This window comes from Bos javanicus, chromosome 12 (assembly GCF_032452875.1).
Source record: "Bos javanicus breed banteng chromosome 12, ARS-OSU_banteng_1.0, whole genome shotgun sequence".
Taxonomy (NCBI): domain Eukaryota; kingdom Metazoa; phylum Chordata; class Mammalia; order Artiodactyla; family Bovidae; genus Bos; species Bos javanicus.
The window spans coordinates 87,263,074-87,289,716 of NC_083879.1; the positions used below are offsets into that span (position 1 = coordinate 87,263,074).

The 26,643-nt window shown below is 61.7% G+C and overlaps 2 protein-coding genes and 1 long non-coding RNA gene across 6 annotated transcripts in view; 1 reads left to right on the forward strand and 2 right to left on the reverse strand.

The window, feature by feature from the left end:
• Nucleotides 1-435: 435 nt before the first annotated feature.
• On the reverse strand, nt 436-9,353 carry C12H13orf46 (chromosome 12 C13orf46 homolog). Of its 4 annotated transcripts, none has more exons than XM_061435476.1 (8): nt 9,069-9,353; nt 5,180-5,231; nt 4,587-4,731; nt 4,455-4,502; nt 3,472-3,519; nt 2,327-2,394; nt 728-804; nt 436-615 (listed from the first exon to the last, which is right to left on the reverse strand). In XM_061435476.1, exons 1-7 carry the CDS (start codon nt 9,256-9,258, stop codon nt 738-740), a joined length of 618 nt encoding a protein of 205 aa, XP_061291460.1. In that variant the 5' UTR covers nt 9,259-9,353; the 3' UTR covers nt 436-615; nt 728-737. The 4 variants fall into 4 exon arrangements, with proteins under 4 accessions (XP_061291460.1, XP_061291461.1, XP_061291459.1 ...); XM_061435477.1 differs by having other exon boundaries at nt 436-584; nt 9,069-9,350; XM_061435475.1 differs by having other exon boundaries at nt 436-584; nt 2,327-2,430; nt 9,069-9,350.
• A 63-nt stretch (nt 9,354-9,416) lies between these two features.
• LOC133258663 (uncharacterized) lies at nt 9,417-10,621 on the forward strand. The gene is made up of 2 exons (XR_009740129.1): nt 9,417-10,003; nt 10,142-10,621. It is a non-coding gene; the product is annotated as an uncharacterized LOC133258663 (long non-coding RNA).
• RASA3 (RAS p21 protein activator 3) overlaps nt 10,597-26,643 on the reverse strand; it is a 79,812-nt gene continuing 63,765 nt past the window's right edge. The window contains exons 13-24 of the mRNA XM_061435478.1: nt 26,451-26,525; nt 25,961-26,084; nt 25,531-25,637; nt 24,568-24,645; nt 23,081-23,158; nt 22,622-22,695; nt 21,707-21,813; nt 21,283-21,365; nt 17,737-17,945; nt 17,508-17,611; nt 12,982-13,165; nt 10,597-11,991 (exon numbers count right to left, since the gene is read on the reverse strand). Coding sequence (XP_061291462.1) covers nt 11,916-11,991; nt 12,982-13,165; nt 17,508-17,611; nt 17,737-17,945; nt 21,283-21,365; nt 21,707-21,813; nt 22,622-22,695; nt 23,081-23,158; nt 24,568-24,645; nt 25,531-25,637; nt 25,961-26,084; nt 26,451-26,525 — 1,299 coding nt within the window. The 3' untranslated portion in view covers nt 10,597-11,915. The remainder of the gene's footprint in view (nt 11,992-12,981; nt 13,166-17,507; nt 17,612-17,736; nt 17,946-21,282; nt 21,366-21,706; nt 21,814-22,621; nt 22,696-23,080; nt 23,159-24,567; nt 24,646-25,530; nt 25,638-25,960; nt 26,085-26,450; nt 26,526-26,643) is intronic.

The following is a 26,643-nucleotide window of genomic DNA, read 5'->3' on the forward strand; positions in this document are numbered from 1 at the left end:
TGCAGGCGGCATCTCCCTGTGGCTGCATCTCCTCCGTGTGGTCCTCAAGGCTCCCAGTCCAGCTGTAGGAACGCCCGCCCCTTGGTCTTCGGGGACCAATGCCCAGGTTCCTCAGTGCCCTGGTGGCAGCTGTGGTTGGGGCCAGGCCCCTGGGGGTCTGGGGCTAAAAGTGAGGTGCTGCATGACCACATGACCTGGGAGGGGAGGTGTGACCACGTGACCTGGGAGGTGTGACCACGTGACCTGGGAGGTGTGACCACTTGCCTGGGAGGGAAGGCGTGACCTTATGACCTGGGAGGTGTGACCACGTGACCTGGGAGGCGTGACCACGTGACCTGGGAGATAAGTCCCTGAGCTGCTTCTCTTCCCTGATGTACATTTTGTGGGACAAGATTTGTGGCAAGAAGGGATGGGGCCCTTGAAAAGTACAACATCTTTCATTCACTTTTTATTGCGTGTTTAAAAGATGGCCTCATCGCTTCCCAGTGGTGGAGCATCATGTGTGGAGCAGTCATGGCGCCTCTGAAGCAGGCTCCTCTGGTGTCTCAGGACAGCTGTCTGCATCCTCGCCCCTCCCGGTCTGGCTGGTCCAGGAGCCATGTGGAGGCCCAGTTACTGGCCAGAGGGGCAGGTCTGGGGTAGGACCCGGGAGGCAGCCTGCCCTCCGCCCACCCCACGCCATGCTCTGCCCCTCCCTCAGCTCGGCCCCTCCCTGAGCCTGAATTACCTTCTCCAGGCTACGCGCTTTGCTTCACCTTCTTTCTGGTGGAGTACGGGATGCAGCACACCCAGCTGGTCCTGGACCTAGAGGCCAAGGGAAGGGGGTGAGAGGCACCCTACCCCCTCCCACCAGTTCCGCGTGGATAAGCTCGCCAGCCAGAGACAGCTCCCAGGCCCCTCTGGGGCCCTCCCCTCTCCTGCCTCGGCATCTCCATTCCAACAGGAGCCCCTTGAGCCCGAGAGGTCTTGAGGGCCCGCTGAGGCTGACGCCCCGTCCATCCACAGCCCAGCCGTGAAGAGGCGTCACAGGTGGACAGTCAGTGTTTCCAGAGCACTGTGGCCTGTGCCTAGTCCTGCTGGGGGAGCTCTGGGGGTTCCACTTCCAACCAAGGCTGCCTCTGGGGTCAGATGGTACTCCTCTTCACAGGGACCTCCATGGCTCTGGGCCAAAGTGCCCCAATGGGCCCCTAACAGGCACCTGGGTGCCCAAGGGGGCCGACTGGACGGACTGAGGCTGCAGGTGAGCAGGCAGGTGACCCCGCCTCCCTGGCATGTATCTAGGCACCCCCCACGAGCAGACCCTGTCCTGTCCGCCAAGCAGTTGCCAGCCGCCGAGGCCTGGTTCCTAGGCATGGCCCATCCACAGGTTCTCCGGGGTAGCTGAGCAGAGTGTGGGAGCCAGACCCAGAGGCTGAGAGGTGGGCCTGGCCCGCCTGGCCTGGGGCAGAAAAGGAGCTGCCAGGCTGTGTCCAGGGTGACCAAGTCCATCACCACGTCCAGTAAGAAATGATGAGAAAAGCAGACATTAGCTTAAGGAAGACTTTCCTGGCAAGCCTAGATCTGAGGCTGTGCCAGGCAGTCCTGATACCTTGGTAAAAGCTGTGTGCCTGGCCGTGTGAGCAGAGATCAGCGCAGACTTAGGGGTGACACTTCCTCACAGGGACACTGTCCCCCTGGAACCCAGCACAGGGAGAGGCAGTAACAGCCACCGCCAAGTTGCAAAGGGCCTGGATGCTGCGGCCAAGCACGTCTGGAAAGCAGGAGCATGGCCGGGGGCCCCCTGCCTCCGCTCACCCATGCTCCGGCCTCTGCTCTGGCCCCTCAGGGCCCAGGCGCCCACACGCCCACTGTTTCTAGTTGGTGGCATGTGGGAGCATGACCAGGGGCCCCCTGCCCCCACTCACCCATGCTCCGGCCTCTGCTCTGGCCCCTCAGGGCCCAGGTGCCCACATGCCCCACTGTTTCTAGTTGGTGGCACATGGGTGTTTTAAACCTTTCCTCTCTGTTTTGCTACTTCATGTCGCTTCATTTATTTTAAATGACTATCAGTTTTACAAGGTGAATAGAGAATTTTTCCTTTTTAAAACTGTGCAAGCAAATCAGCCAAGATATTAATACAGTTGATTCAGGTGAAAAGTGGATGAACTGCTATTTTCTTCTTTGCGCTTCTCTGTATCGTTTAAAATACCACCGACCCACAGCCCTTGGGCGAGCGTCGCACGTCCTCCTGGCTTCAGAGCCTCACGATCTCTACCCGGGAGGGTGGAGGCGTTGGCACAAACACCCCCCTGCCCCCCAGGCCCCCCTGAGTAGACGCCTCACTCACTCGTCCTCTGACACATCCCCCATGTCCCTCTGGGGCCGCTTCTCTTCTTTTGTGATGCACGTGACCACCTGTGGGGTGGGAGGCATTAGGGACTGAGGCTGGACCTGCTGGGCCCGATATGCAGACGGCCCCGAGCGTCCTCCCATGCTGCGGGGCTCCGTCAGGCGGGGGTTTCTAACTAGGGGACCCAGACCAAGGGGCCGTGCCCTTGACCCTGGAATGCAAGTCAGAAGGCCTGGTCCCTCAGTCCCAGCTCTGCCCTGGCTGAACCTTCTTGAGTCCCTGAACCCTGTCCCGTCGGTAACCTTGGGGTGAGTCAGTAACCAACTCTCTTCACCATGCATCGTGTTCTGAGGGCGAAGAGCTAGGAAGTACCACCTGGAAAGGAGCAGCCCCGAGGCAGGGGCTTACTTTTGCCAAGAGAGAATTAGAGAAAGCTTCCAAAGAGACGGCTCCTCACGACAAGAGAAACAGAATATTTGTGTTGGAAAGGCCCAATCAGGTCACTGGGTCAACCACTTCCGTTTACAGAGAGTGGTGCTGAAATGCTGGTGGTGTCGGAGGTGGTGATGGTGGCTGTGTGATGGCGATGCTGACGCTGATGGAGACAGTGAGTGGGGCGGTAGTTGTGGTGATGATGGAGACAGGCATGATGGTGGTGGTGGTGAAGATAGCAGCTGATACTGGGCTCTCTGGGCGCCAGCAGTGTTCTGAGGGCACTGTAGAACAACGCTGGGCTGCGGTATTAAGATCCCCATTTTGCAGATGATAAAACTGAGGCATGGAAGGGCATGGTGACTTGTGTGAGCCTTCCCTGCGTGTGGAGACTAAGTCTTCCTGCTCCTGGCTTGGACCCACTCACCACCCCAGCACAATCCCACAAGAGGTTCTTGAGGCCCCTGGGCACCTCGAGTGTCGACCCAGGCCCTGGGGTCTCTGGTGGTGCAGGAATGTGTGTGGGTTGGCGTGAGGGACTGAGAAAGAGGCCAGGTGCCCTCTGGTCCCCAGGCCAGTCCTCAAACCCCGGGCCCCGTCTCTCCTCAGGGGCCAGCACACCCTGCTTGGGCACGGTCCCGGGACCGCTGCGGGCCCCGAGCAGGCCGCCTCCTGAGGGTGGCCGGGCTTTCTTGGCTCTGGCGCTTTACCTCCTCGGCAAGGTCTCCCAGGTCAATCTCCACAAACACAGGTGGTTTCTGTGGAGGGAAATCAGAGACCCATGGATGACGGGCGTGGCTGAGCCGGGGGAGCGCAGCTTCCTGGGAGGGGCGTGGGCTCAAGCCCCGCGGTGCTCAGGTCTGGGCATTCGTCGCCCTGGGGTCTCCGTCCCCGGCTGTGGGTGGTGGGAGCTGCTGGCAGTGGGGCTGGTGAGGCCTCCACGGCAGCCCTGGCAGAGGGCAGGGAGGTCTGCCCCCCTCTCCCCGCAGCCTCAGACACCTTGTATCGGGCCCCTGGGGACCCAGAAGGGCCCCCCCACCTTTACCTGCTGAGAACCAGAGCCTGGGTGAGCAGGCGCGCCTAGAGCTGGGCGGTCGCTGCAGGCCCACACACGCCCCCAGGCCCCACTGAAGGCGCCCCTCCGCCTGGTGCACAGACGCACACCCAGGAGTTGTGTGGTGGCTGCCCTGTCTCTGCCCCTCAGGCACCTTGGCTCAGCCCTGAAAGTGCTTCCTGTGGTAGCGCCTTGGTTGACACTGGGAGAAATGTTTCTGGGAGTGGAGGGAACCCCAGAACCCCTGGACGCAGGCCCAGGGCCTCCGGTGTAAACCCTGGCATAACTGCCTAGCTCCTCTCCACCCCCATGAGCATGGGGGGGGAAGGAAGGCCCCTCCTGGGGGGAGGGCGGCGTCCAGGGAGGGCTGTACCCCAGGCTGCAGGCCGGGCTGGGTCTCCCCGACAAGGCTGAGCTGAGGGTGCCTCGGTCAGGACTCCCTGCTCCCTGAGCACAGTGCTGTTTTGCGAGCTGGGGTTAAGGCGCCCTAGGGCAGAGCACAGGCCTGGTGCCAAGGGAGCTTGGGGCCGGTCTAGCCCGCAAGCCCAGCTCCACCTGGGGGACTGACCGGCATCTACAGCAGAACCGCGCCCCGCGGCCTCCCCGCCTGATTCTGCCACTGAAGCGAGATTCTCTTGCCTCTTTCTCCAAAAGGTCGTCTAGCTTGACGGACTTGGGCTCCAGTTCCTGTAAAGAGGAGGTGGGACAGGCTGGGTAAACGGGGCAGGGCTGAGCTGGGGGCTGGCCACACGTGCGGGGGGCACGGCCCACCTCGTCCTCCGGGGCGCACTCGTCCGCGCCCTCCCCTCCGGCCGGCTGCTCGTGGCGAGTGCTGGCCTCCTCCACATTCGCATCCTCCGGCGCCTGCCCACGGGCATCCTGGCCCCTGTCCTGCTTGTCCTCCAGGCTGGCCTGGCTGCAGGGAGTGGATAGAGTTGGGAGACGGCTTCGTCCTAACCCTAACCCTAACCCTAACCCTGGGAGCCTGTGCGGTGCCCCTGCGTTGGCAGAGGGGCGGGGACGATGGGCAAGGCAGGCCCAGGGGGAGAGGAGGTGCAGAGGCAGGAAGGGTGCAGGGCTCCCAGGGGCCGTTCCGACCCGGACCCGCCCAGCGTGAGGGTCGCCTGAGGCCCCAGCAGCCTCACGGGCGGCAAGCTTTCTGGAGATCCTGGGGAAGGACTGCAGAGACAGGCGCCAGCGCCGAGGTGCTGGGCCGAGCCAAGATGAGCTGCTGTGTGCTGGGTGACCCGCCCCTCTGAGCCTCCCTGGACCCCGCCGCCTCCTTCAGGGCCTCCAGGCCTCGCTCCCGCCCTGCCTCGCATCTTCCCGCACGCGTCTGCCTCGGCTGTGCCGAGGCTGCTCACCAGCTGGCATCTTCTGCTTCGCTCCTGACGTCCTTCCCCGGGTCTTCAGACTCTGAGGAGGGGCAGCAGGGCTGCAGTCAGCCTGCGAGGACGCTGATGCCACCCGTGGGGCGCCGGCTCTGCCGCCCCTGTGCGCACCCAAGTCCCCCGGCGTCCTCGCCCGGGAGGCCGCCAGCCCTAACGTCCCCATCAGTGCTTTGCAGGCTAGTGAGGGGCCCTGAGGGATCGCAGCTGGGCCGAGGGGGTCCCCACGGGGACTCGCCCCCTCAGTGGAACTTGGGGGGCCTGTGGTGTTGCTGTGTTCTCCTGGAGGCAGCAGAGTGGGGGCGGGGGGCACTCGGCCTGCGGCCAGTGGGCCGCGCGACCCCCGGCGGTGGCATCTGAGCCACAGTGGCCCCGGGGCGCTGTGGGGGCGGGTTCTTGACTGGGGGTGTCTGTCCGTGAGCAGAGCAGGGCGCCTCACACACGGGGAGCAGGGGGGCCGCGTTTCAGGGCCTCGTGGGGCAGCGTGAGTCCTGAGTTCCGGGCAGGAGGCCGTGGCTTCCTGGTGAGATGCAGGCAACTCGCTCAGGAGCTCAGAGTTTGCAGTGGGGGTTCCCATAGCCCCTGGGGCCCCAGAGGACCCTCAGAAGGGCCCCAAGTTTGCCATGCTCCAGCCCCACGACTTTGCAGCCCCCTTGAGCCTGAGGTGCCCCATGGCCACTCCGGAACCCCCCAGTGGCCCGGTTCCCACTCACAGCCTGACACACACCCTGGGCCCTGGCCCTGCAGCCGGCGCAGTCTCGGGAGGCTCCCAGCTTTAAAGAACGCTTTCTGCAGGACGCCCGGCAGGACGCCTCTGGTGGCCATGGTCCTGGAGGGTTTCCTACAGAATCTGGTGGCCAGATCAGCTACTCAGGGTCTTTTCAGCTCGTGGGCCTTGGGGCTGGGGGCACCGCCAGGGAGGGGGTCAGGGCCAGCCCCTCGTGGGAGCCCTGCCAGCTGTGCCACTTCGTTCGCTGTCCCTCCCCCGGCCTCAAGCCCGTGTCCCCGGCTCCTGACATCCTCCAGTGCCATCCTTCACGGGGACCTGGGCCCCCGCCCAGGGTTAAGTGACCTTCCGAGGAGGGAGTCTTCTGCCTGGCCTGGCCTCCCTGGTGCTCGGCACCCACGCCGAGCCCACTGGTCTGGGTCATTCCCTCGCCTCTGGGCTGGTTCCCTTCAGGTGAGAACTGGGTGCTGTGCATCCTTCTCCATTTCCAGCACCCGTATGGGCTCCAGGGCACCTGCTGACCTGTGCTGTGCTGTCCCCAGGCAGGCCCTGGCCACCCAGAGACAAAGTCCTGAAGGCCAAGGGTACAGCCGCAGCGGGCCTTCAGAGAATGTTTCAGAGCTCGACTGCTCTCAGCAGGAAGGGCCTGGAGGGTCAGGAGCCGCTGTTTGCAGGCAGTGCTCCATGTGACTTCCGGAAAATCTTCAGCAGCCCCTAGCCTGCACGCACACGTGTGAGCCTGTGTGCTGGTGCACATGTCTGTGTGTGCACAAGTTTGTACATGTGTGTGCTGCCGCGTGTGTCAGTGTGTGAGCACAGGCTGGTGCACGTCTATGGGTGTGTGAGCGTGTGCACATGTGTATGTCGGCACACATGTCCCTGTGTATATGTGTGCAGCGTGTGCGCTAGCGCCCTAACCCTATGTGTGTGTGTGTATGCACATGTGTGTGTGAGTGTGTGCACACGTGTCTGTGCACGGGCTGGTCCACATGCTCTCCACTGCCCCCTCCTCCTGTGTGGACTGACAGGGGAGGAAGCATCAGCAGGAAGAGCTGGTTCTTCTCTGCTCTGCCACAGCTGTGGAATGAGCAACAGTCGCCTTTTCCTCCAGCACACCATCGTCAGAAAGGGAGACTCTCATGTGTTGGTGGGTCCCCCGTCTGCCTTCTGAGGACGATCCTGCATTCACCCGGGTTCTGGGCATGTCTGCAGGGTCTGCAATGATCTCCGGGCAGATGGGAGGGCTGCTCCCCTGGGCCCCACAAGCAGCCTCAGGACGGGGTGCAGGGGGTCAGGAGTTGGCCCAGAGGGAGAGCAGCCCTTTGCTGCCTCCCTTCAGCTGGGCTCTAAGCGACCCTCACACCACTCACAGATCACTGTCCGAGACTGAAACGCCCCCGTAGGTCTGGGATGAGCGTGGAGGATGAGCAGGCTAGGTGGTGAGGGGCTGACATCGCAGAACCCTCTGCATGACCTCACTGACCCTGCCTTGCAGCCAGGGTGCCCTCACTCCCTTCACAGCAGGAGAGCCTCCTCCAGCGCGTGGATCTCAGCAGGTCCCACCACGTGGAGCAGCCCGAGGCCCGGAGCCCACCCTCGGAATGGCCCTCCTCCTCCTGGACACGCCCTGCAAGAGGGCTGTCGGGGGCAGGGGCTGATTGGCGGCTTTGCGGCTTCCAGCGGCTCCTGCACCTCTGGGCTGGTGTGTCCGCGGGCCCCCCATCTGTGACCTCGTGGTCTCTACAGCTGCAGGTCAGGCAGCATCAGCCTCCTCCCTTGTGATCCCTGCATGCTAGCGTCGAGGCCGGGAGGGTCTCTAGCGCTCCTTCAGGGGGGCCACGTCTTGTTCCATTTGATCACATGGACAGCGAGGCCCACTCTGTGTTCCAGCTCCTCTGTGCTGCCCGGGACCTCCCAGGCCTGGGGCCTTGGGGCAGGTGGGCACAGGTCAGGACGAGACTCAGCTTGACGCTCCTGGCCATCCAGCCTTGGGAAACTCCGCGGTGCTGGACGGGAAGGTCTGAGGCCACCGTCACCGGGGAGATACCACAGCCACCTGAAGTGTTTCTGAGCAGGTTACGGGTTGGTTTCCTCTCGGAGACTCAGCCCTCCTGAGAGCCTGACACGTGCTCAGATGTTAACGGTGGGATGTGGGGGAGATGGAGTGGCCTCTGTGCTGTGACCTCCTCCACCGACACAGCTTTGGATTTTTCAGCTGAGATAACAAGTATTTTTACACCACGACCTCTTAAAGGCATTCCTAGGGCTTGACAAGCAGATTGCATTCCTGCTCACTGTTTCTCTTCCTTGGCCTGAATAACGGTCTTGGCAAAGGGTGCTTGCTGGTGTGGCCTTCTCAGGAGAACCACGACCTAGGGGCCCCGCTGATGAGTGGCAACCCGCCCGTCTCTCCACCAGCTCAGGGCCAGCTGCCCCGGGGTAGCTGACCCTCGAGGGGCAGGTCCACATCAGCACCAGGGCGTTTTGAGCATTCATCCCCACCTTGGGCACACCACTGCCCGCTTCCGGGGTTAGAAACACGCTGGAGTGGGAAACACACAACACAGTAGCAAACGTGCAGTTTACAACGTAAAAGCCTCATTCGTGCCGTGTATGGGGGCGGCTCCAGCCCCGTGGGTTCCCTGCTGCCCCCGTGAGGCCCCTGCTTCCCACAGCGGAATCGAGGCTCGTCCTGGGGCCTCACTATGAATCTGAGACGCTTTCCGCGCCACCTCAAGAGCCAGAGGTGTTCCCAAAGTACTCGATGCCTTCACAGGCCACAGGGCCAGGTCTCTGTCACCCCTTTCTCCTGCCCTCCACAGAGCTTACAGCAGGCCCCCCGAAGCCCCGGGCCAGCCCCCAGGATGGGCCTCCGCAGCCCCCGGCCCCAGGATGGGCCCCCGCAGCCCCCTGGCCCTTAGGATGGGCCCCCGCAGCCCCCCGGCCCCCAGGATGGGCCCCTGCAGCCCCCCGGCCCTTAGGATGGGCCCCCGCAGCCCCTGGCCCCAGGATGGGCCTGCACAGCCCCCGGCCCCCAGGATGGGCCCCCGCAACCCCGGCCCCCAGGATGGCCCCCCACAGCCCCATGTGTGGGGATTGGGGGCCTGTGTTAGCTCGGGGTGAGCCACCTGCCCCCACCTAGCTCCTTGCACAGCTTCTTGATGCAGCTCGGCGGGTCCCCCTTCTGGAGCAGGCCGCCCACACTCCGGCTCCGCTGCAGCTCGGCCATCTCACTGGCTGCCTTGAGGTGTGCGGGGCCCACGCCCATGGGAGGGGCGCCGGGGCCGGGCCGGTGCCTCCTGTGGGTGGCCGAGCCGTCCTTGTCCATCCTCCCCGCCTTCTGGTCACAGCAGAGTGGGGGCGGTGCTCCTGAGGGCCCTCAGCCGGCGCGCATGGCTTCTGCCCTGTGGGGAGCTGCCCACGGGCACTGGCCCTGTTGCTAGGTGGCCCCTGTGACATCACCATAGGGGCAGAGGCCAGAGAGTGCCCGGCCCCAGGATGTGGCTCCGAGTGGCCTCCCCGGGCCCCCAGCTGCAGCAGAGGCACAGAGGGCCAGTGGTGGGGGCCGGCACATGGCTCCCAGGGCTCCTGGTCCCGTGTCTGCCAAGCCTTCAGTGAATCCTTCGACTTTTCCCAGGGACAAAGGACTTGGGGGGCGTTGGTGACACTACTTGGCTGGCGGTCTGGGCCCTGGTGGCGTCCTGCATCCTCCCCACACCAGACAAGGGGAGATTCGCTCAAATGTGACGCTGAGGTGGTGGGCGGCCACCTGGGGACAGGTTCCTCAGAACTGTGCTGACGAAACGCTTCCCTGCCTTTTAAGTGGGGCCTTTTGCTGGCATGTCCGTAAACAGGGCTCGGGCAGTGTCCACAGCAGACGCTCTGGGTCTGGAGCCTGGAGTCAGAAGTCCAGGCGTGGGGTGGGCTGCTCTCTGGAGGCCTCTTTCCTTGAGTGTAGATGCTGTCTCCTCACCATGTCTTCACGGGGTTGTCCCTGTACATGTCTCGGCCCTAATCGCCTCTTCTTAAAAGGACACCAGTCAGACTGGACCAGGGCCCCCGAGGGACCTCAGGTAGCCTTCGTCTCCCCTTTAAAGGCCCGTCTCAAACGCAGTCACTCTATGAGGTCCTGGGGGTCAGGGTTTCACACTGTGCGGGGCACAGTCAGCCTATAACACAACCTAACAGAAAGGTTCTGATGATCTATTCAGTACAGATTTTTCTTCTCCTCTGGGACCATGGGGACAAGTCACAGCAGAGGCTCCTTGAGCACCCGGCTGACAGCACTGTGTTGTCAATGTTCAGAATGAAGCCACAGTGACTGACCCCCATTTCCCACATCCATCCCTGAAGTCTCACAGCATCGTGGCTCACAGGAGGCCTCGGACCCGCCAGCCAACCCCGCCTGTCACTGCGGGGCCTCACCTGTCATCAGAAAAACCTCACCTGTCATCAGGGGGGCCGCCTCCATCATCAGAGGCACCTCACCTGTCATGAGAAGGAAGGATCCCACCCGTCACCATGAGGACCCCACTGGTCATCAGGGGAACCTCACCTGCCATCACATGTCATCAAACTCCTTTCCTGCCCCACTCCACCACCCACCCCCATCTCCACAGGTGCATATTATCAGTGGGTGCTCCTGGGAAACCAAGTCAGTCTCAGAAAGAATAAAAGGTCTGTTTTAATTAGCCAGTAAAATACATCGCACATCATTAGTATCTTAGAAACATTAAGTTACAAATTCATGTTAAAAATTGCTGTTTGGAGCAGCCTAATAGTTGTGTGATGCAAGTTTCTTTTTTGCAACATTTTATTTCACCATTTGTGACAACTGGTAACATTTCTGTCTGTCATCTGGATCTCCAGTGGCACAGGGTACCGGGTCCTAGGGGTCCGAATGGGGCTTTCCAAATTCAGGCTCAGCCTGGCTGACCTCAGGGCATCAGAGGCAGCAGCTCTGCCTGGGCCCGGTGTCTGCTCCCGAGGCCACCCAGCGCTGGCCCAGTGGCTCCCCCTCCCTTTTCTCTTGGGGACTTGACTTGCTGACGTGAGACACGCCCATTCCCTTTTTGGTCTCCAAATCTCTGCAAAAGAACCCCTGCCCCCAAAGACCGAGGCCGTCCTCAAACTGGGATCTCCGTGTGGTTCTGACCCTCCGACCAGGGGTGATACCAATGTCAAGGCTGAAACTGGAGGCCTTGTGTTGAGGCTTTGTCCCCCATGAGACACCCCCATTCCCTTTTTGTCCTAAGGTGGCACCTCCCTCGAATGGTAGAGGCTTGGATGTTCTAAGTTATTAACACTTTATATCAAAGAGCTAATTTAAAATGGTTCTTTAAAAACATTAAGAAAAACAGCTTGAAAATAACGCACATTTCCATTTTTACAAGCTTCCCCACACTCCCACCAGGGAGGCATTCTACTTTAAGCCCCACTGACAGAAACACAGCTTTCCTTGATGCGGTAGTGGGGCGGACGCATTTCCGCAGCACGGTGGGAACGAAGGCTGGGACCCCGAGGAAGTCTCTGCAAGAGGGCCCCTACCCCCGAAGATCGAGGCCATCCTCCAGCCGGGATCTCCGTGTGGCTCTGACCCTCCGGCCAGGGGTAACACCAACGTCAAGGCTGAAACCGGAGGCCTTGTGCTGGTGGCCACCCGGACAGCAGGCTCACAGGAGAGTAATGCTCAGGACGTCCCCACTCAAGTGAAGCAGAGCCTTAGTGCCGTAGAGACAAATGTGCGTGTGACATGGGCACGCGCCTTGCAGGCTGTGGTGTTGCCAGCACCGTGTTCCGGGAGGGCCAGCTCATCTGCCACCAACGTGACCAAGGGCACGGCCGCCCGGAGGTGGCCTGGGAGCCTCAGGAGTTTGTGAGCTGGACGTCCGATGAGCTGCCCTCTGGTCTGGTTCTCTCCTCCCCCAGCACGGGCTCTTCTGGTGCAGCTTAGGCTGCCATCCTGGGAGAGCTTGTGCATAGACTTCACATGGAATGGGCAGGGGTCTCAGACTGCTGCCTGATGTAGCTCTGGAAGCTCTTGTCTCCAATGGGGTGCTCCCTACAGTGTGGGGACAGGAGCGTGAGCATGGGCTGCGCGTGCCTGGCACACTTCTGAACTCTCACTGCCTGCTCCTACCTTGGCTTGTGAAGCACAACCCTCGTAACATGCACGAAAAAGGCAGACCAGCAAGGGAAGAAGTCAGCCCGAAACCACCCAGGAAGTGCCCACCGTGAGCCCAGCCCCAGCGGGTGGGGCTCGTCCTGCAGGTGTGTGCGGACCGTGAGCTCTGGCAGCGGGCACTGCGGTGCTGTGCCCCGTTGGCTACAGATGCTGGCACAGCTGTAAGTCATGGCTGTTTCCAACAAGGTGGGTCTGCTATGTTTAGGAAAAGGCAGCACCTTCACACGGCTGACGTGGGCTCTGACAGAGGGTGTTAGAGGGTCTGGAAGGTGATGTGAGTGTCTGTGGAGCCGGGAGCAGACACGGTTGGCATTCCTGGAGACGCTGGGCACCCTTGCAGCCTGGCTAGAGTTGGGGTCTCTTCCAGAGGCCCCCTTCCCTTCCCAAACCAAACCCACACGCTCCCTGGAAGGAAGGGGGAGCAGGGAGGGGGACTGGGCCCATGCCAGGTGTGTGCCAGGTGTGTGCTGGGTGAGCTCTGCATGGGTCTGTGGGCTCCAACTGCTCATGGACTCTCAACACCCCATACTCAGAGCAGGAGGACAGGGACCCTTGGCTGAGCCGCCTGCAGCCAGTGGCATGGAGCGCAGGTGGCTGGGTCAATCTGCGTCTCTGCCGTCCATCTCTCCCAGGACGTGGGGTGGGGTCCATGGCCAACCTGGAGAGAGGCTGGGGTGCCTCCTGGAAGCAGGGAGCCTGGGGGCCTGAGGGTCTGGGGGTGGGGGTAGAAGGCACTGCTCCAGGACACAGTCCAGAGGGACGTGCTCTGGAGGAGGCAGGAAGGTGGTCCAAGGTGGTCCCTGCCCGCAGGCAGGTAGTCCGAGGCATCCCCCCCGGCTCCCTGTGCCGCTGAGGCCCCACACTCACTGGCTTCCGTACTTGGTCCTCCTGAACTTGTCCCTTTTGTACTGGGCATGCTCCTGCTCCAGGGCCCCGACCCCGGCGACGACCTGCTTCAGCGTCTTGTAGGTCTCCTGGGGGTCGTCGATGATGAATGTGGAGTACTCCTCCTGCTCTGGCCCGTCATACACGGATCTGCTTCCGCAGGCCTCTGCAGCGCCAGGGAGGGCTGAGGTCAGTGTGGGGGGCCCAGACAGGCCGCCCCAGAGCACGCCAGGAAGGACCAACCGCTCGTGCAAATGCACACAAAACAGAAGCCACTAAGAGTCAGGCCCCTGAGCCGCAGAGATGCCCGTGAGGCTGGGAGCCGCCAGGCACCTCCGCCTGAGGGTCCAAACCCTCCTAGAGCCTGGGCCAGGCAGGGTCAGTCAGCCTGGGCAGATGTGCTCAGGGAAACCCCACCTGAGAAGGGGCGCCGGGCTCCATCCACTTTCGTGAGGGTGCCCTGCCAGGGGTACGCACAGGGCACAGGGTGGTCATAAAGCCTTCTGTCGGCCAGTCTGCACTGGCAGCTTTCTAGGGCGCACTGCCTCCCCTGCTCAACAGGTAGCTTCTCCTGAGACCACCTCACTCTTGCTGGAGACCACACTATGGCCTCCAGGATCCCATCTGACCCCAGACACCTGAGCCAAGTCCTGTGCTCCTGGTGCCTGGCCCAGGTGGACCAGCATCAGGCCCCTCACCCTGGTCTGTGATGCGGAGCATCACCACCATCATCATCATCATCACCATTGATATCACCGTCATAAACCTCATCGTTGACATCACCTCATCACCTCCGTTACCAACATCACACCATCATCACTACCACCATTGATATCACCATCATCCCCTCCATCAACATCACCACCATCACATCACCATCATCCCCTCCATCATCACCATCACATCACTATTATCCCCTCCATCACCACCACATCACCATCATCCCCTCCATCACCACCACCATTGACATCACCATCATCCCCTCCATCACCACCACCACATCACCATCATCCCCTCCATCATCACCACCATTGACATCACCATCATCCCCTCCATCACCACCACCATTGACATCACCATCATCCCCTCCATCACCACCACCACATCACCATCATCCCCTCCATCACCACCACCACATCACCATCATCACTACTGTCGTCACCACCGTCACAGAAAGCTTCACTGCCTTTACTAACTCAAAGGAGTCTCCTAATTCTTACTGAAAAACCACGAGTCTGTGCAAAGAGAAACAGAAGATTTAAAATTTCAAGAGAAAAGGGAACATGGTGTGAGGAAGATGAGGGTCCACACGTCGGGGGCAAAGAAGCAGAGGCCTGGGGGCACCAGTCGGGGGGACACAGCAGCTTCGCGCCTGTGCCTGCTGGGCCTGCATCTCTTCCCCAAAGCCCTGCTGTGCCAGCTGCTCGGCCTTGAGCAAGTCACTGAAGTGCCGAGCCTCAGTGAGCCCTGCTGGGAGATGGGGCTGCTGAGAGCAGGATGGGAATCACGGAAGGACCACACTGGGGAGATGGACGGGGGTGGGACAGGGCACAGGCAGGGAGACCCCGAGGGTGGGGGTGGGGTGGGCACAGGGCACAGGCAGGGAGACCCAGGCCGCCTTAGGATGGGGGCTGTATGAACCACCCCACAGGGTGACTATGCAGCCCTTGGAGCAGCCTGGTCGGTGGGGCCGGTTCCTAGAGGAGGAAATCGGTGCTGCATGGTGGGTGATGTGCCAGCTGGTCTCACAGGGGACACCAACGTGGCTCTGAATGAAGATCTGTGCATCGGGGCTCCCCTGGTGGCTCAGTGATAAAGAACCTGCCTGCAATGCAGAAGACCCAGGTTCGACACCTGGGTCAGGAAGATTCCCTGGAGGAGGGCATGGCAGCCTACTCCAGTATTCTTGCCTAGAGAATCCCACGGACAGAGGGTCCTGGCGGGCTGCAGTCCACAGGGCTGCCCAGAGTCGGACCTGACTGAGCGCCTGAGCAGCAGCAGCACTGAGCCATCCCAGGGCAACAGGAACGCGGCCAGGGGACGGGAGCGCGGCCAGGGGATGGGAGGGCGAAGGGAGAGGCTGTGAGAAGGCCCCAAGGCTAGGCTGGGGAAGCAGGTCTTAATTCTTAGCCCAATGTCAGACACAAGACTTGTGACTGGACCGAAAACAGACTCTGAGCATCCGGAGGCCGGGGAGCTCACCCGCTCCTTTTTAACAGGCTCCCAAAACCGAGCCTGGCAGCGCTGGATTGCGTGCTGAGGCCCGCCGGCAGCGGGCATGGTTTTATGAAACAGCTCCAGGAATGAGGAGAAGCACAGGGCAGACGCGGGACAGGCCAACAGGTGGACTTGCTGATGGGCCAGCCACATCCTGAGGGCCAGAGGGCGGCGAGGTAGACTCTGCCCGGTGACAACGGGGGTCAGAGACTCAAAGTCGGGAGGACACCCAACGGCCAGGTGACGCAGCACACAAAGACCCACAGGCCCAGCCACAGGGCAGTGTCTGCGCCCCGAGATGGAAGGTCAGGCCCGCTTTGGTCTCTGGGCGGACGGGAGCCCTGGGCTCGCGGGCAGTGCTGCTTTGTGTCTGGAGTCACCCTGTGCCCTCCCCAGGCCCCAGCGACCGGGTCTGTGCCTGGGGCACAGCAGGGTGGCCGGTCACCATCACCAGGACCCCGGCCGCACAGCTCTGACCAGCAGCTGGGGCCCACGCCCGCCCCTTAGCAGGGATCCTGCCAGCCCTGCGCTGGGCCTGCCCGCCCGAGGCACCAGCTGCACCATCTCCAAGCTCCAGGGGAGCACCGGTGGGGTCCGTGCTGTGAGGGCTGACGGGTGAGAGTGACGCAGCCCCCTCCAAGCCCCGAGAGGCTGCTTCTCCAGGGCAGTGGCCTTGGTACATCCCGAGCCCACAGGCTGAGTGCTCAGGGCAGTCTGGTGAACACAGACAAGATCCCAAAAGGATGAGAGCCTCTGAAGGCAGACTATCGGCCTCAAGAAAGCGCTGAGGTTCCAGGCAGAGGCCTGAAGACCGTGGAAAGTGACTCGGTGCTTCGGTGCCTTCATGAAGTGGAGGGCAGGGTCCCTGATCCTACTGACATCCTGTGAACCCTGCTTGTCAAGATCAGTGCTGCCCAGGAGGGAGGCGGGGTGCTCAAGACCCCTTTCCATCTGACCGTCCGTCCATCCATCCATCCAGCAAACAGGTACCGAGCACGTCCTGTGTGCCGGGCATGGGGATGAGTCACACCAGCCTCTCTTCTCAAGGCTCATGTGCACCACAGGTGAAGCTCTCTGAGACAACTATCATCGAAGAGACAGAGGTGAGCACAGGCTGTCGGGGGGAGGGGAACCCACAGGCCATGGGGGTGTTAGACTGGGGGTGTGCCAGGGGTAAGGGCACAGGGTCTGCAGCGTGGTGCTGGGCACAGAGGGAGGTGGGCCTGAGAGCAGTGGGCTGAGCTCATGGACAGGCAGCTGCGTGCCTGTCAAAGCAGGGTAAGGCGCCCTCCAGGCCTCGGGCCACACGGACACTTCCGGGCCGGACGAGGGGATGAGAAGGAAGAGTCTGACAGCCTTGTTTCTAGGCTCCTTCCGGGGGCTTCAGGGCCTACCGCAGACTGTCTGACCCCAGCTCTGAGAGTGCCGGCCCCAGGGCACGGCTTGAGGATCTCCCGTGATGCAGCCCAACCAAGCCCCCGGGCCTCCTGACTTGTCCCACCTACACTGCTTAGTTCAGTAGGGCAAGAAGAGCAATGAATACCCAGAAAGACGAAGATGCATCGACACGCCTGGAGCTGCTGGGCAGGTACACATGCTCACACACGGGTCCACACGCATGCACACACACTCACATGGGTCCACACTCATGTACATATGCTCAAACATGGGTCCACAGACATGCACATACACTCACATGGGTCCACACTCATGTACACTCACACACACAAGGTTCCACACTCATGCACACACATATACCAGTCCACAGTCATTCACATATGCTCACACAAGGGTCCACACTCACACACACAACATACAAGGTCCACACACACGCACACACATATATACAGGTACACACTCATGCACACATGCTCACACATGGGTCCACACTCATGCTCACACACTCACACGGGTCCACACTCATGCACACATACACTCACACAGGTCCACACTCACACACGCACACACACAAGGTTTCACACTCATGCACACACACTCACATGGGTCCACACACACGTACACATGCTCACACACAGGTCCACACTCATGCACACACACTCACACGAGTCCACACACATGCTCACGTCTCTCTGGGAAACATGGAAGAATGAAGCCCTCTGGGGGCGTGGGAGCTACTAAGACAGGCTCTTCTCAAGAATTTGGCAGTTCAGAGGCTGCAGGCTAAACGCCATCCTAAAATTATCCACAGAAACTGTTACTAAAGTAACTCCCCCAGAACACCACCCAGCTTGCAGAAGCCTGCGACGCTGGCTCCCCCAGCCCCGCCTCACCTTGCATCTTCTCGAGTTTGCTCATGTATGAGCTGAAGAGGGAGTAGATGCGCTCGGTCTCACGGTCCCCGTCGATGTCCAGCTGGATGTTTGCTGGGAGGCCGCTGCCGAGAGCCGGTGGAGAGGAGCAGGGTCAACTGTGATGCTGGTCATTTAGCGGCCCCTAAAGATGGAGGCCCGGCCCCCCACTGACCCCTGCGGGGCCGGGGCGCCGGTGGCCACGACCTACCCGGTGCAGGGGGAGCAGCCCGCGGCCGTGTCCGAGGAGGCCCTGCAGCACAGCCAGTGGCCGTTCAGGTAGGCGGACGGGTGGTAGACGGCCAGCCGCTTCTGGTTGCACTGGCTCACCTTGGTAAGGATGTCGATCCAGGCCTTGGCCTCCACGCAGTTGTTGGCCTGGATGTACAGCGCCCGCTCGGGCTGGATGACCTGGAACATCTGAGAGCGGGGAGGGCTCAGGGGAGCGCACGGCAGAGCCCCCGCCTGCACCGTGAGGGCCGCGGCCAGCCGTGCCAACCTGCCCAGGACGCGTGGGAGCGAGGTGAGCGGCGAGGCTTGGCTGGCTCAGCCCTGCTCAGCCGGGCCAGGCGCTGCCTTTCCTGGGCCCCAGGTGCACTGCTGGCCTGCCCCCGGGACGGCCGAAGTGGATGTGGCCGTTACACAAGAGTGCCAGCTTCCCTGGGCCTCCTTCCTTGAGTGAGACAGGTTTTGTGCAAGATATGCCCCAGCAGACCTGTCCATCCTCCCATCTGCGACCCCAGACCGGCTTCGGGACCAGCGCACTTGCTGTTGTCCATTTGGGAGGTGCCCCTCCCAGCCTGCCACTCCAGTGGCCCCTCCTCCGCCCTCCAGGCAGATGTTATGTCCTCCCTGAGGCTTCTCAGAACTTCCACTGCCTTTCCTGTTTATTATTCACTCAACAAACAATACTAAGCCCAAGGCATTGTCCAAAGTTCTGGGGACTCAGTGGCCCAAACAGAGTTTCTGCTCTTGTGAGCGTCTAGACAGCCAGAAAGACAAGAGTGAACTCAGAGCACTTGGGCTGTGTGAAGGAGGAGGCCTAGCGAGAGTCAGGAGAGAACCTCTAGGTAAACGGTCCTCCAGCTGCGATCGGATGGCTCGCCTGGAGTTACGTGAGCTGAGCGGGGACAGTGAGCAGCAGGGGCAGAGGCCCTGGGGCAGCAAGGGCTGGCACCTCCCGGCAGACACGGCCATGCCGCCCACAGAAGGGCAGGGAGGTCGGCAGGCTTGACCCTGGGAGGCTGGACTTGTCAGAGGGCACAGGGGCCAAGAGTTAGAATGTCAAAGTCCAAGGTGGCCTTTGCAAGGTGGGGAGGTGTGCCCAGTGAGGAAAGAGAACAGGATCTGAAGGATCCCCAGAGGAGTTGGACTTCGGGTTCCTGAGTGAATAGCCAAGGCTCCTCTGGCCGGCCCTACCCACACAAGCACCATTGCACAGGCCGCAGACTGCACGATCTACGTACAGCTCCATCCCCGACGGAGGCAACACCCTGGAGGAAGGCACTCAGAGTCCTTTCCTCCTGCTGCCTCCACAGAGGTGGTTCCCGTGGGCTAACTCTGAAGTTAGGAATTTCCTCTAATACTTCTCATGATAGTTCTTCTAATTATTATCATTAAGGAATCACTCTACACCTGATGGAATGAGCGGTTCCGGTTGCTTCAGGGCACGGCTCCGCACAGCGTGCCTCCCTGGACGTTGGGAGCAGGCTGTCCCCAGCCCCACCCTGGGGGGACCTGTCACCGGCCTGGGAGGGGCTGCGATGCTGTGCAAACACACACGGCAGGACACGGGCGCTGACATCCCTCAGGCCCACGAACACCTGCCACGAGGCCACATCCCAGCCCAAGAAATCACCTCAGATGGCCCTGGGGGCGGGGCAGGAAGCCAAGGTGAGGAGCCAGCGCAGGACGAGGGCAGCTGCCTCTGACCATCATCTAGCCAGCAACTAACCGTCTGCGGCCGCGGGGTCGGCCTCAGACCAGACAGAGGCCAGGCAGACCCACCCTGTGCGGCTGGATGCAGCTATGCAAACCAGACCTCCTGCAGGGGCCCAGCGCAGGGGGCCCACGGATGTGGGTGGGCGGACCAGACTTGGCTGAGGCCTGCGAGCCGGGAGAGGGACTGGCAGACACCGGAAGCTCAGCCTGGAGGGGCCTGCGGCAGCAGCTTGGGGCAGCGGCGTGAAGAAGGGGAGGTGGGTCTGGGGCCCCACGGTCGGCCCAGGCCAGTGCCGCCCCCATGTGAGGGGGTGAGCTCCCGGCCAGCTCCAGGCCCTCCTCCTCGGGATGGTCATGGGGGAGTGGTCTCGAGACACGAGGGCGCTCAGTGACCTCGGAGGATGCAGACGCCTAAAGCCTAGAGGGCACCCCACTGAGCCCACCGAAGCCCCAGCAGTGCCCCTAAGGGCATGGGAGGCAACTTGTCTGAACACTGAAACAAAACCCCTCCTCATGGGAGTGTCCTTTGTGCAAAGAGCTCCAGATGACCATCCTCGCTCAGGTCTCCTCAGGGTCCTGCTCAACCAGACCGTCCCCCGAACCATAAACCATGACGACTCAACACATAAGGGGGAACCGACTACACGGAGCCCCTTGCTGCACCTGGCATTTGCTTGGCCTGTGACCACCCTGAGGATGACCATCGTCTGCAGAGGAGAGCGCAGGAGCTGACCGCCCGGCCAGGTGGTCCCTGCCTGCTCCATCTACCTGATGAAGGGGTGTCCTGGCCACCACCTTCCTCAAGGAGACCCCAGTGGGGCCGTCTCTCCATTCACCTAGCCCTCGGGACACGGAGACAAGCCTCAGAGAAGAGAGGCTCAGGCTGGGGCCGCCGAGCAGATGCCCACACTCCCGAGGGGCCTTTGCCCTCTGACGGCTGGATGGCAGGGCCCACACTGTCCGCCACCCTCCCGGTCACACTCAGGGTCTCTTAGGAAGATCAGCGAACCGTGTGTAGGAGTTCAAGTTTTATCTATTAGTATTTACATCCCGTCTGCCTTCAAAAAAGACTGCATACGACTTACGCAAAATGCATCTAATGAAACTGAAAAAATAGAAAAAATATTTTAAAAATTAGGAGCAGAATTAGAGCAGAGAACGGCAGCAGACAGGATAAACAGGACCTAATCAGAGCAGAGAACGGCAGCAGACAGGATAAACAGGAGCTAAGCGCGCAGATTTTCTGAGGAATACAGACAACCCAGAAAAGCCCTCGGATCAGGCTCTGGGAAGACAGCTGAGGGAGATGGGACGCAGGGCCAGGACCCCACGGTGCCCTCACGAGCCTGCAGGGACCTGCCCCCCGGAGGCCGGCCCCTCAGACAGCGGGTCGTCCTGACACCCAGCGTGGACCCTGTGCCCCCTCGGAGCCTCGAAGGGGAACAGGAGGGACGCGGTGACCATGCGGCGGGGGTGGGCACGTGTTTCCTCCTCCCGGCGTGTGGAGGTGCTCACCAGGCAGAACTCAGGCACTATCCCCCACCCCCACGGTCCCCACGGTGTCGGGGGAATAAAGGCAAAGCAGGGGTCCCCAAGCTGTTTGCCAGTGTCCAGATGGCCAGCAGAGGCGGACCTGGGGGAGGTCCATCAGGATGCGGGGCCCCACAGCCTCTACCCAAAGCTGACTTTGAGAGAAACCCTACGGATCCTGGCCGACCCGACAGGCAGGGTAGGCTCTCTGCTTCACGGGTCCAGGAACAGACCAGGACCAGGGGCAGGGGGTCGGGGGGGCTGGGGGGTAGGGGCTGGGACTCACGTTCTTCATCTTGAAGGACTCCTCCTCCAGCGGCTCCACGGCCAGGATGTTCTCGATGGGAATACTGTAGAGAGGCGGGTCCCCTGCGGCAGAGCACGCCGTGAGTGCCAGGAGGGGCCGGTCTCCCTGCAGGTCTCCCCGCAGGCTCCCACAGGCCTCGAGTCCCCTGGGGATGCCCACCATCCAGACCACGCCACCCACATGGGACAAGAGTGTCCGCCCCGAGACCTTGACCCCCCACACTCAGCCATGGAGGGCCAACCGCTCCCCACGCCACCCAGGCCACCCTCTTGGAGCCCCCGCCTTCCGTGTAAGGAAGTGCTCACCCCAAAAGCAACCTGGACCCCACGGGGCCCAAGATGAGGCTCTGGTCCCTTGGAATAAAATATGTGAAAACAAGTAAAAAGTGACCTTTTCTTGTTACCTTTGCTTTTCTGGTAGGTAAATTCATGGTTTGTCAGGCGGAACCATCTTTTCTTAAAATTCTTCATCCCAAATCGTTTTCTCCCTTGTGCCCTCTTAATCATGAACCTGTCGTGAACAGGACAGTCTGGTGGGTGAGCGGCTGAGGGCTGGGCCAAGGCACCTGCCTGCCTGCCCCCGCGGGCCAAAGTCACAAAATCAGAACAGCTCACCAATTCCACTCCTGTGACATTTGATGCAGACTATGGGGTTTCGGTATCTTATTTCCAAGGGACAGGATTTAAGAATCAGAAGATGAAGGCCTCTACTTTTGAAAAGTTTAGCCCCTGTGCTGGTGTCGACTGTCAACCTCAGGTTGCGAGTTGCTGACAACTCTGGTCTACCAGAGCTCCAACAAGGAGCCCCGCCTCCTGCCCTGAAAACGTGGACTAAAGGTGCCCCCAGAGCCAGTGTGGCAGTAGGTCCCAGCCCCGCAAGCGTGTTCTGGAGGCAGAGACAGCAGAAAGCCAGCTGCTCTGGGCTGCGTCCTGTGCTCTGAGCCCCGGCGGGGGACACTTCTGCCTGGGGGGCTGATGGAGGGCAGGGGGCCCTCAGACTCTGCTGCCTGGGGGGCTGATGGAGGGCAGGGGGCCCTCAGACTCTGCTGCCTGGGGGGCTGATGGAGGGCAGGGGGCCCTCAGACTCTGGTGAGGGAGCCACCGGGCAGAAGCCTCTGACTACTCGGGGGCCGTTCAGTCTCCTCCCGCTCCCTGCCCACAGACGGGCATTCCTCCCCTCGCAGCCTCAGCGGACAACAAGCACAGGGGAGCAGCTCTGAGGTGTCTCAGAGCCACAGACCAAGGCCCCAGGCAGCTCTGGACGCCCCTGGCCCTGCGGGCAGGCCCCCTGCCCCTGAGCCTCCCTCCTGCCACCTCACCCTTCCTTAAGCAGGATGGGCTGCTGCACGCTCTTGGGGTCTCTCCTCCCGGAGGATGAGATCAAATCCAGGAACTGAAGTGGGACAGAAAGCAGACAGTTAAGGGGAAACTGTGAGAACTGCCCAGGCACCCTGTGTCTCCTCCTGCAGCCAGAGAAGAGGTGGGTCTGAGCGCGGGTGCAGGTAGAGCCCCTCAGGGAACCACGGAGGCCGGGCACCCCGCCGAGCCCACCCCTCCTGGGAAGGTCTCCCGCACCCAGAGCCGCTGCTGCTCCTGAGAGCTGCCAGGCCCCAGGTGACTCGGGGAGGTTCACCCTCCCCTCTCCCCGAGCTCGAAGCCGCTCCGGCTCCCTCCCACCTCTGGGTTTGGCCCCCGCAGGGCCTCCCTGCTCAGCTCGGCCTCCCACGAGTCACCCACCTCGGCCTCTGTGAGTCTGGGTAATTGATGCTGAGACTTACGTTTTTCACCGCATCAGCGTACTTCTGCTCATTGAAGAATTCGTAGAATGCAGCCATGTAGGACTCCTTAAAACTGGCCTAAGACAGAAAAGGTCACTTAAACGAAGCCTGAGGTCGCTTGGCCCAAACCTGAAAGGCCTGGAGCGTGGACGCGACGAGCCTCAGCTCGGAGCTGACCACAGGGGCTGGCATCTCCTCCCAGCAGCGTGAAGTGCAGGCACCCCCTGCTGCTGAGGCCCGCCGCACACCACAGGAGGGGCTCCACTCAAGCTATGCTTCAAATGCCAACTACCCGGGGTCCTGGTCCTGGGTGAGACCTGTGACGCATGACTCAACACCCTTCGCGGGCATGTGGCTCCCAGATGCGTTGCTGGGATGGGGAGGTTCTCACTTTCAGGAGTCAGGTCAATGGCAGGAGGAACCTGGGGGCCTCTGTCCACATGAGTCATTTTATTACAAGGGGGTCTGTGTGGACCTCAGCCCGGCAGGGGCCTGCTCATTGCTTTGGCTGACAGATGCTGGGCTGAGGGACGGACAGAGTGTGGGGCTTTGGCCTGCTTCTGTGTATGTCACTTAGGTTCCGAGAAAGCTGACTGGCCTGCAGGGGCTGCTGTGTGCAGGGCCGGGGGCGGGGGGCATGCAGGGCCGTGAACATAGGAGAGCAGGGGCTGCTGTCTGCAGGGCCGGGGGCGGGGGGCACACAGGGCCGTGAACTCAGGAGAAGGGCAGGGGCGGGGGCCCTGTGAGTCGCGGCTCAACCCTTTCCCAGCAGAGCCCGACGGGCCCGCCTCCGAGGAGAGGCCATGCCACTGGCCCCCGCACAGCTGCCCTCACGTACAGACTTCCCGGCCCCACACGCCAGTCTCGAGGGAGCCCGGTGAAGGGAAGATGGATGAGCATGGGCCTGGGGAAGGAGTGGCTGCCTCTAGCTGTGTGTGGACAAGGCTTTGGTCACTGGGCGGCACCCCAACTTCCTTAAAACGCTCAGGCTGAGAACGCCCAGCTATGCAGTGGGGCTGGGCAGTGTCTGTGCCAAGGGCACATGTCTACGGATCCACATACAGCAGTGGAAGTGCCAGCCACTTACAGGGGACAGTCAGCACGCACAGGTGACGTCACAGCCCAACAGGACGGTCACTGTATATGGTGACGTGACATCACTGCCCACGGGGGACGTCACACCTTCAGGGGATGCCACTGCCACCTGCTGTTACCTTGCTCCTCCCAAAGGCGCTCTTACAGCCTCGCATGGGGAGGCCAGGCTGCGACCCTCCTCACCCTATTACTCCACGTCCTCCTTTGGGGAGGCCAGGCTGCGACCCTCCTCACCCTATTACTCCACGTCCTCCTTTGGGGAGGCCAGGCTGCGACCCTCCTCACCCTATTACTCCACGTCCTCCTTTGGGGAGGCCAGGCTGCGACCCTCCTCACCCTATTACTCCACGTCCCCCTCCGTGTTGGAAAGAGAATTAAAGCCAGTGACTCACAGACTTGGACTTGGACAGGCTGCCCAGAGTCTGAATGGCCTTCGAAACAAGTGTCAGCGTCCTCGACGTCTGTGGGTCCTGCCAGAGACGGGAGGTGACAGTCTCTCAGACAAGTTGTGACTGAGCCCAGCACTGCCACCAACAAAAGGAAGGACACCCCTAAAAGCTGTGCTGTCATGAGTGTCATCCGTGAGGGAGCAGCTAAGCCCAGAAGTGCTGGATTCACAGGTCCCTGGAGACCCTCGGCCTGTCCAGTCTGGGAACTGCTAAAGAGGCGGGCCCTCGGGCCACCCACACCCAGTGCTGCCAGCCAAGGGGATCTCTGGCCGTGTCTCCCAGGACCCTGCCCAGGGGCCCCTCGCCCCCAACACGGCTCACAGGCTGGACTCAAACCCAGGAATGGGCCATCACCCTGGGCTTTCCCCCAAGCGCGGGGGCCGCCTGGCACTTTGTCCATGAGGGCGTGGGCCTCGCTCATGGTCATGGAGGGAGTTCAAAAGTCCATGCTGACTACCTGGCCTGAATGATGACTGAATATACCCAAGGTCAGGAACACTCTGTCTTCCCATGGAGGGCGGGGTGGAGTAAGCCCTCAGCTGAAGCCCTGGTCACACCATCCGATGGTTTTAATGACATGACTTAGATCAGAATGTCTCAGCACCTCCCCGAGATAAGGACTTGAGGGCCTGTGGCTTATCCATAATCCAGTCATCACGTGGAGCTGTCTCTGCACCTTCCCCTACTCGGCTAGCAGCACCTTCCCTAACCCTTCCTGGTCCACGGGGCGGGACGGGTCAGGGCAGCAGGACGGGTCAGGAGGGCTGGGCGGGTCAGGGCGGCTGCGAGGGTCAGGGCGGCTGGGGGTGGTTAGGAGGGCGGGACGGTCAGGAGGGCTGGGCGGGTCAGGGTGGCTGGCCAGGTCTGGCTGACTAGCGCTCTGTGCTGTGTTTGAGGCTCACTCACCGTGTGGTGGGGCGTGAGCTGGAAGAGGTTGGGGGACAGGATGGCTGGAGCGAAGAACCGCAGGAAAATGAAGCTGCTCACAGCTGTGTACCGCACGTCCAGGTCATCTGTGGTGGAGACAGACAGACTCGTCTGGGCTTCTGGAGCCATAGGGAGAAACCGGGCCAGGGAAGAAAACGGGAGCCACTGGGACAAAGCTCAGCTGCGAGCTGTGATTCCCCAGGCAGCGCTGGGGCCTGGCTCCCCCAGGGGCGGGTGTAGACAGGGGAGTGTAGATGGGGGAGGTGCGAGCTGGGGGGTGCAGACAGGGAGCCCTCCACGCTGGTGGCTGACCCCTCCCAGCAGCAACGGCTGGAGCCCTAACCCTGATGGGACCTGTGAGTCCTCTGCGGCCTGGAGGCCTCTCCACAAGGGGCCCACGAGCACTCACCCTGGAAGCGCTTGGCGGCTGCCTCCCGCAGGGAGAAGAAGATGTCACACATGACGGTGGGGCAGCTCACCCCCGATTTGGTGATGACGCTGAACACGCGGTCCACAAACTGCCGCAGGTTCTCCTGCAAAGGCAGAGGGCAGTGCCGGCTGCACCCAGCCCTCCCGGGGCTGCGGAGCCGGCCACTCACCCAGGGCCCTCGGGCAACAGGCTTCCCACCACGGGTCAGGGCCAGCATGCTGTGGAGTCCAGACCCTGCATCCAACCAGGGAGGGCGGAGGGGCGCATTGTGGCCCTGCCCCTGCTGACCAAGGGCCCATAGACCGCACCACGGGATGTGACCTCCGAAGGCCAGGACCCCTCTGGGCTCTTTAGAGGCACAGACAGTGTGATCCGCGGGCCAGGCCTGGAGCAGGGTATGGCGGCTGGTGCTGGGTGGCTCCCACAGCCCCGCCCGTCCCGAGCGCGTGGCAGGGCGCGTGGGTCTCACCATGTTGCTCTCTAGGCTCTCGCCGTCCTTCAGCCTCACGGGGTCAATTTCACAGGACTTATGACTCTGGCAAATCTACAAAGAGCGTTCAGGACAAGCCACATGTGAACTGAACTGGGGCCCAGGTGGGCGGAGATCCTGTGAGCTCCTCAAGGTGCCCTCAGGGCCCGGCTCACGCCTCAGGGTGCCCTCA

Bases quoted from the DNA above. Each gene is read 5' to 3' on its own strand.
- C12H13orf46 (XM_061435475.1), bottom strand. From the start codon at position 9,258: ATGGACAAGGACGGCTCGGCCACCCACAGGAGGCACCGGCCCGGCCCC. The intron at 4,732-5,179 runs GTGAGCAGCCTC...CACTCCCTGCAG, and splicing joins GAAGCAGAAGATGCCAGCTG to CCAGGCCAGCCTGGAGGACA. The intron at 805-2,326 runs GTGAGTGAGGCG...CTTGGCCTCTAG, and splicing joins GGGGATGTGTCAGAGGACGA to GTCCAGGACCAGCTGGGTGT.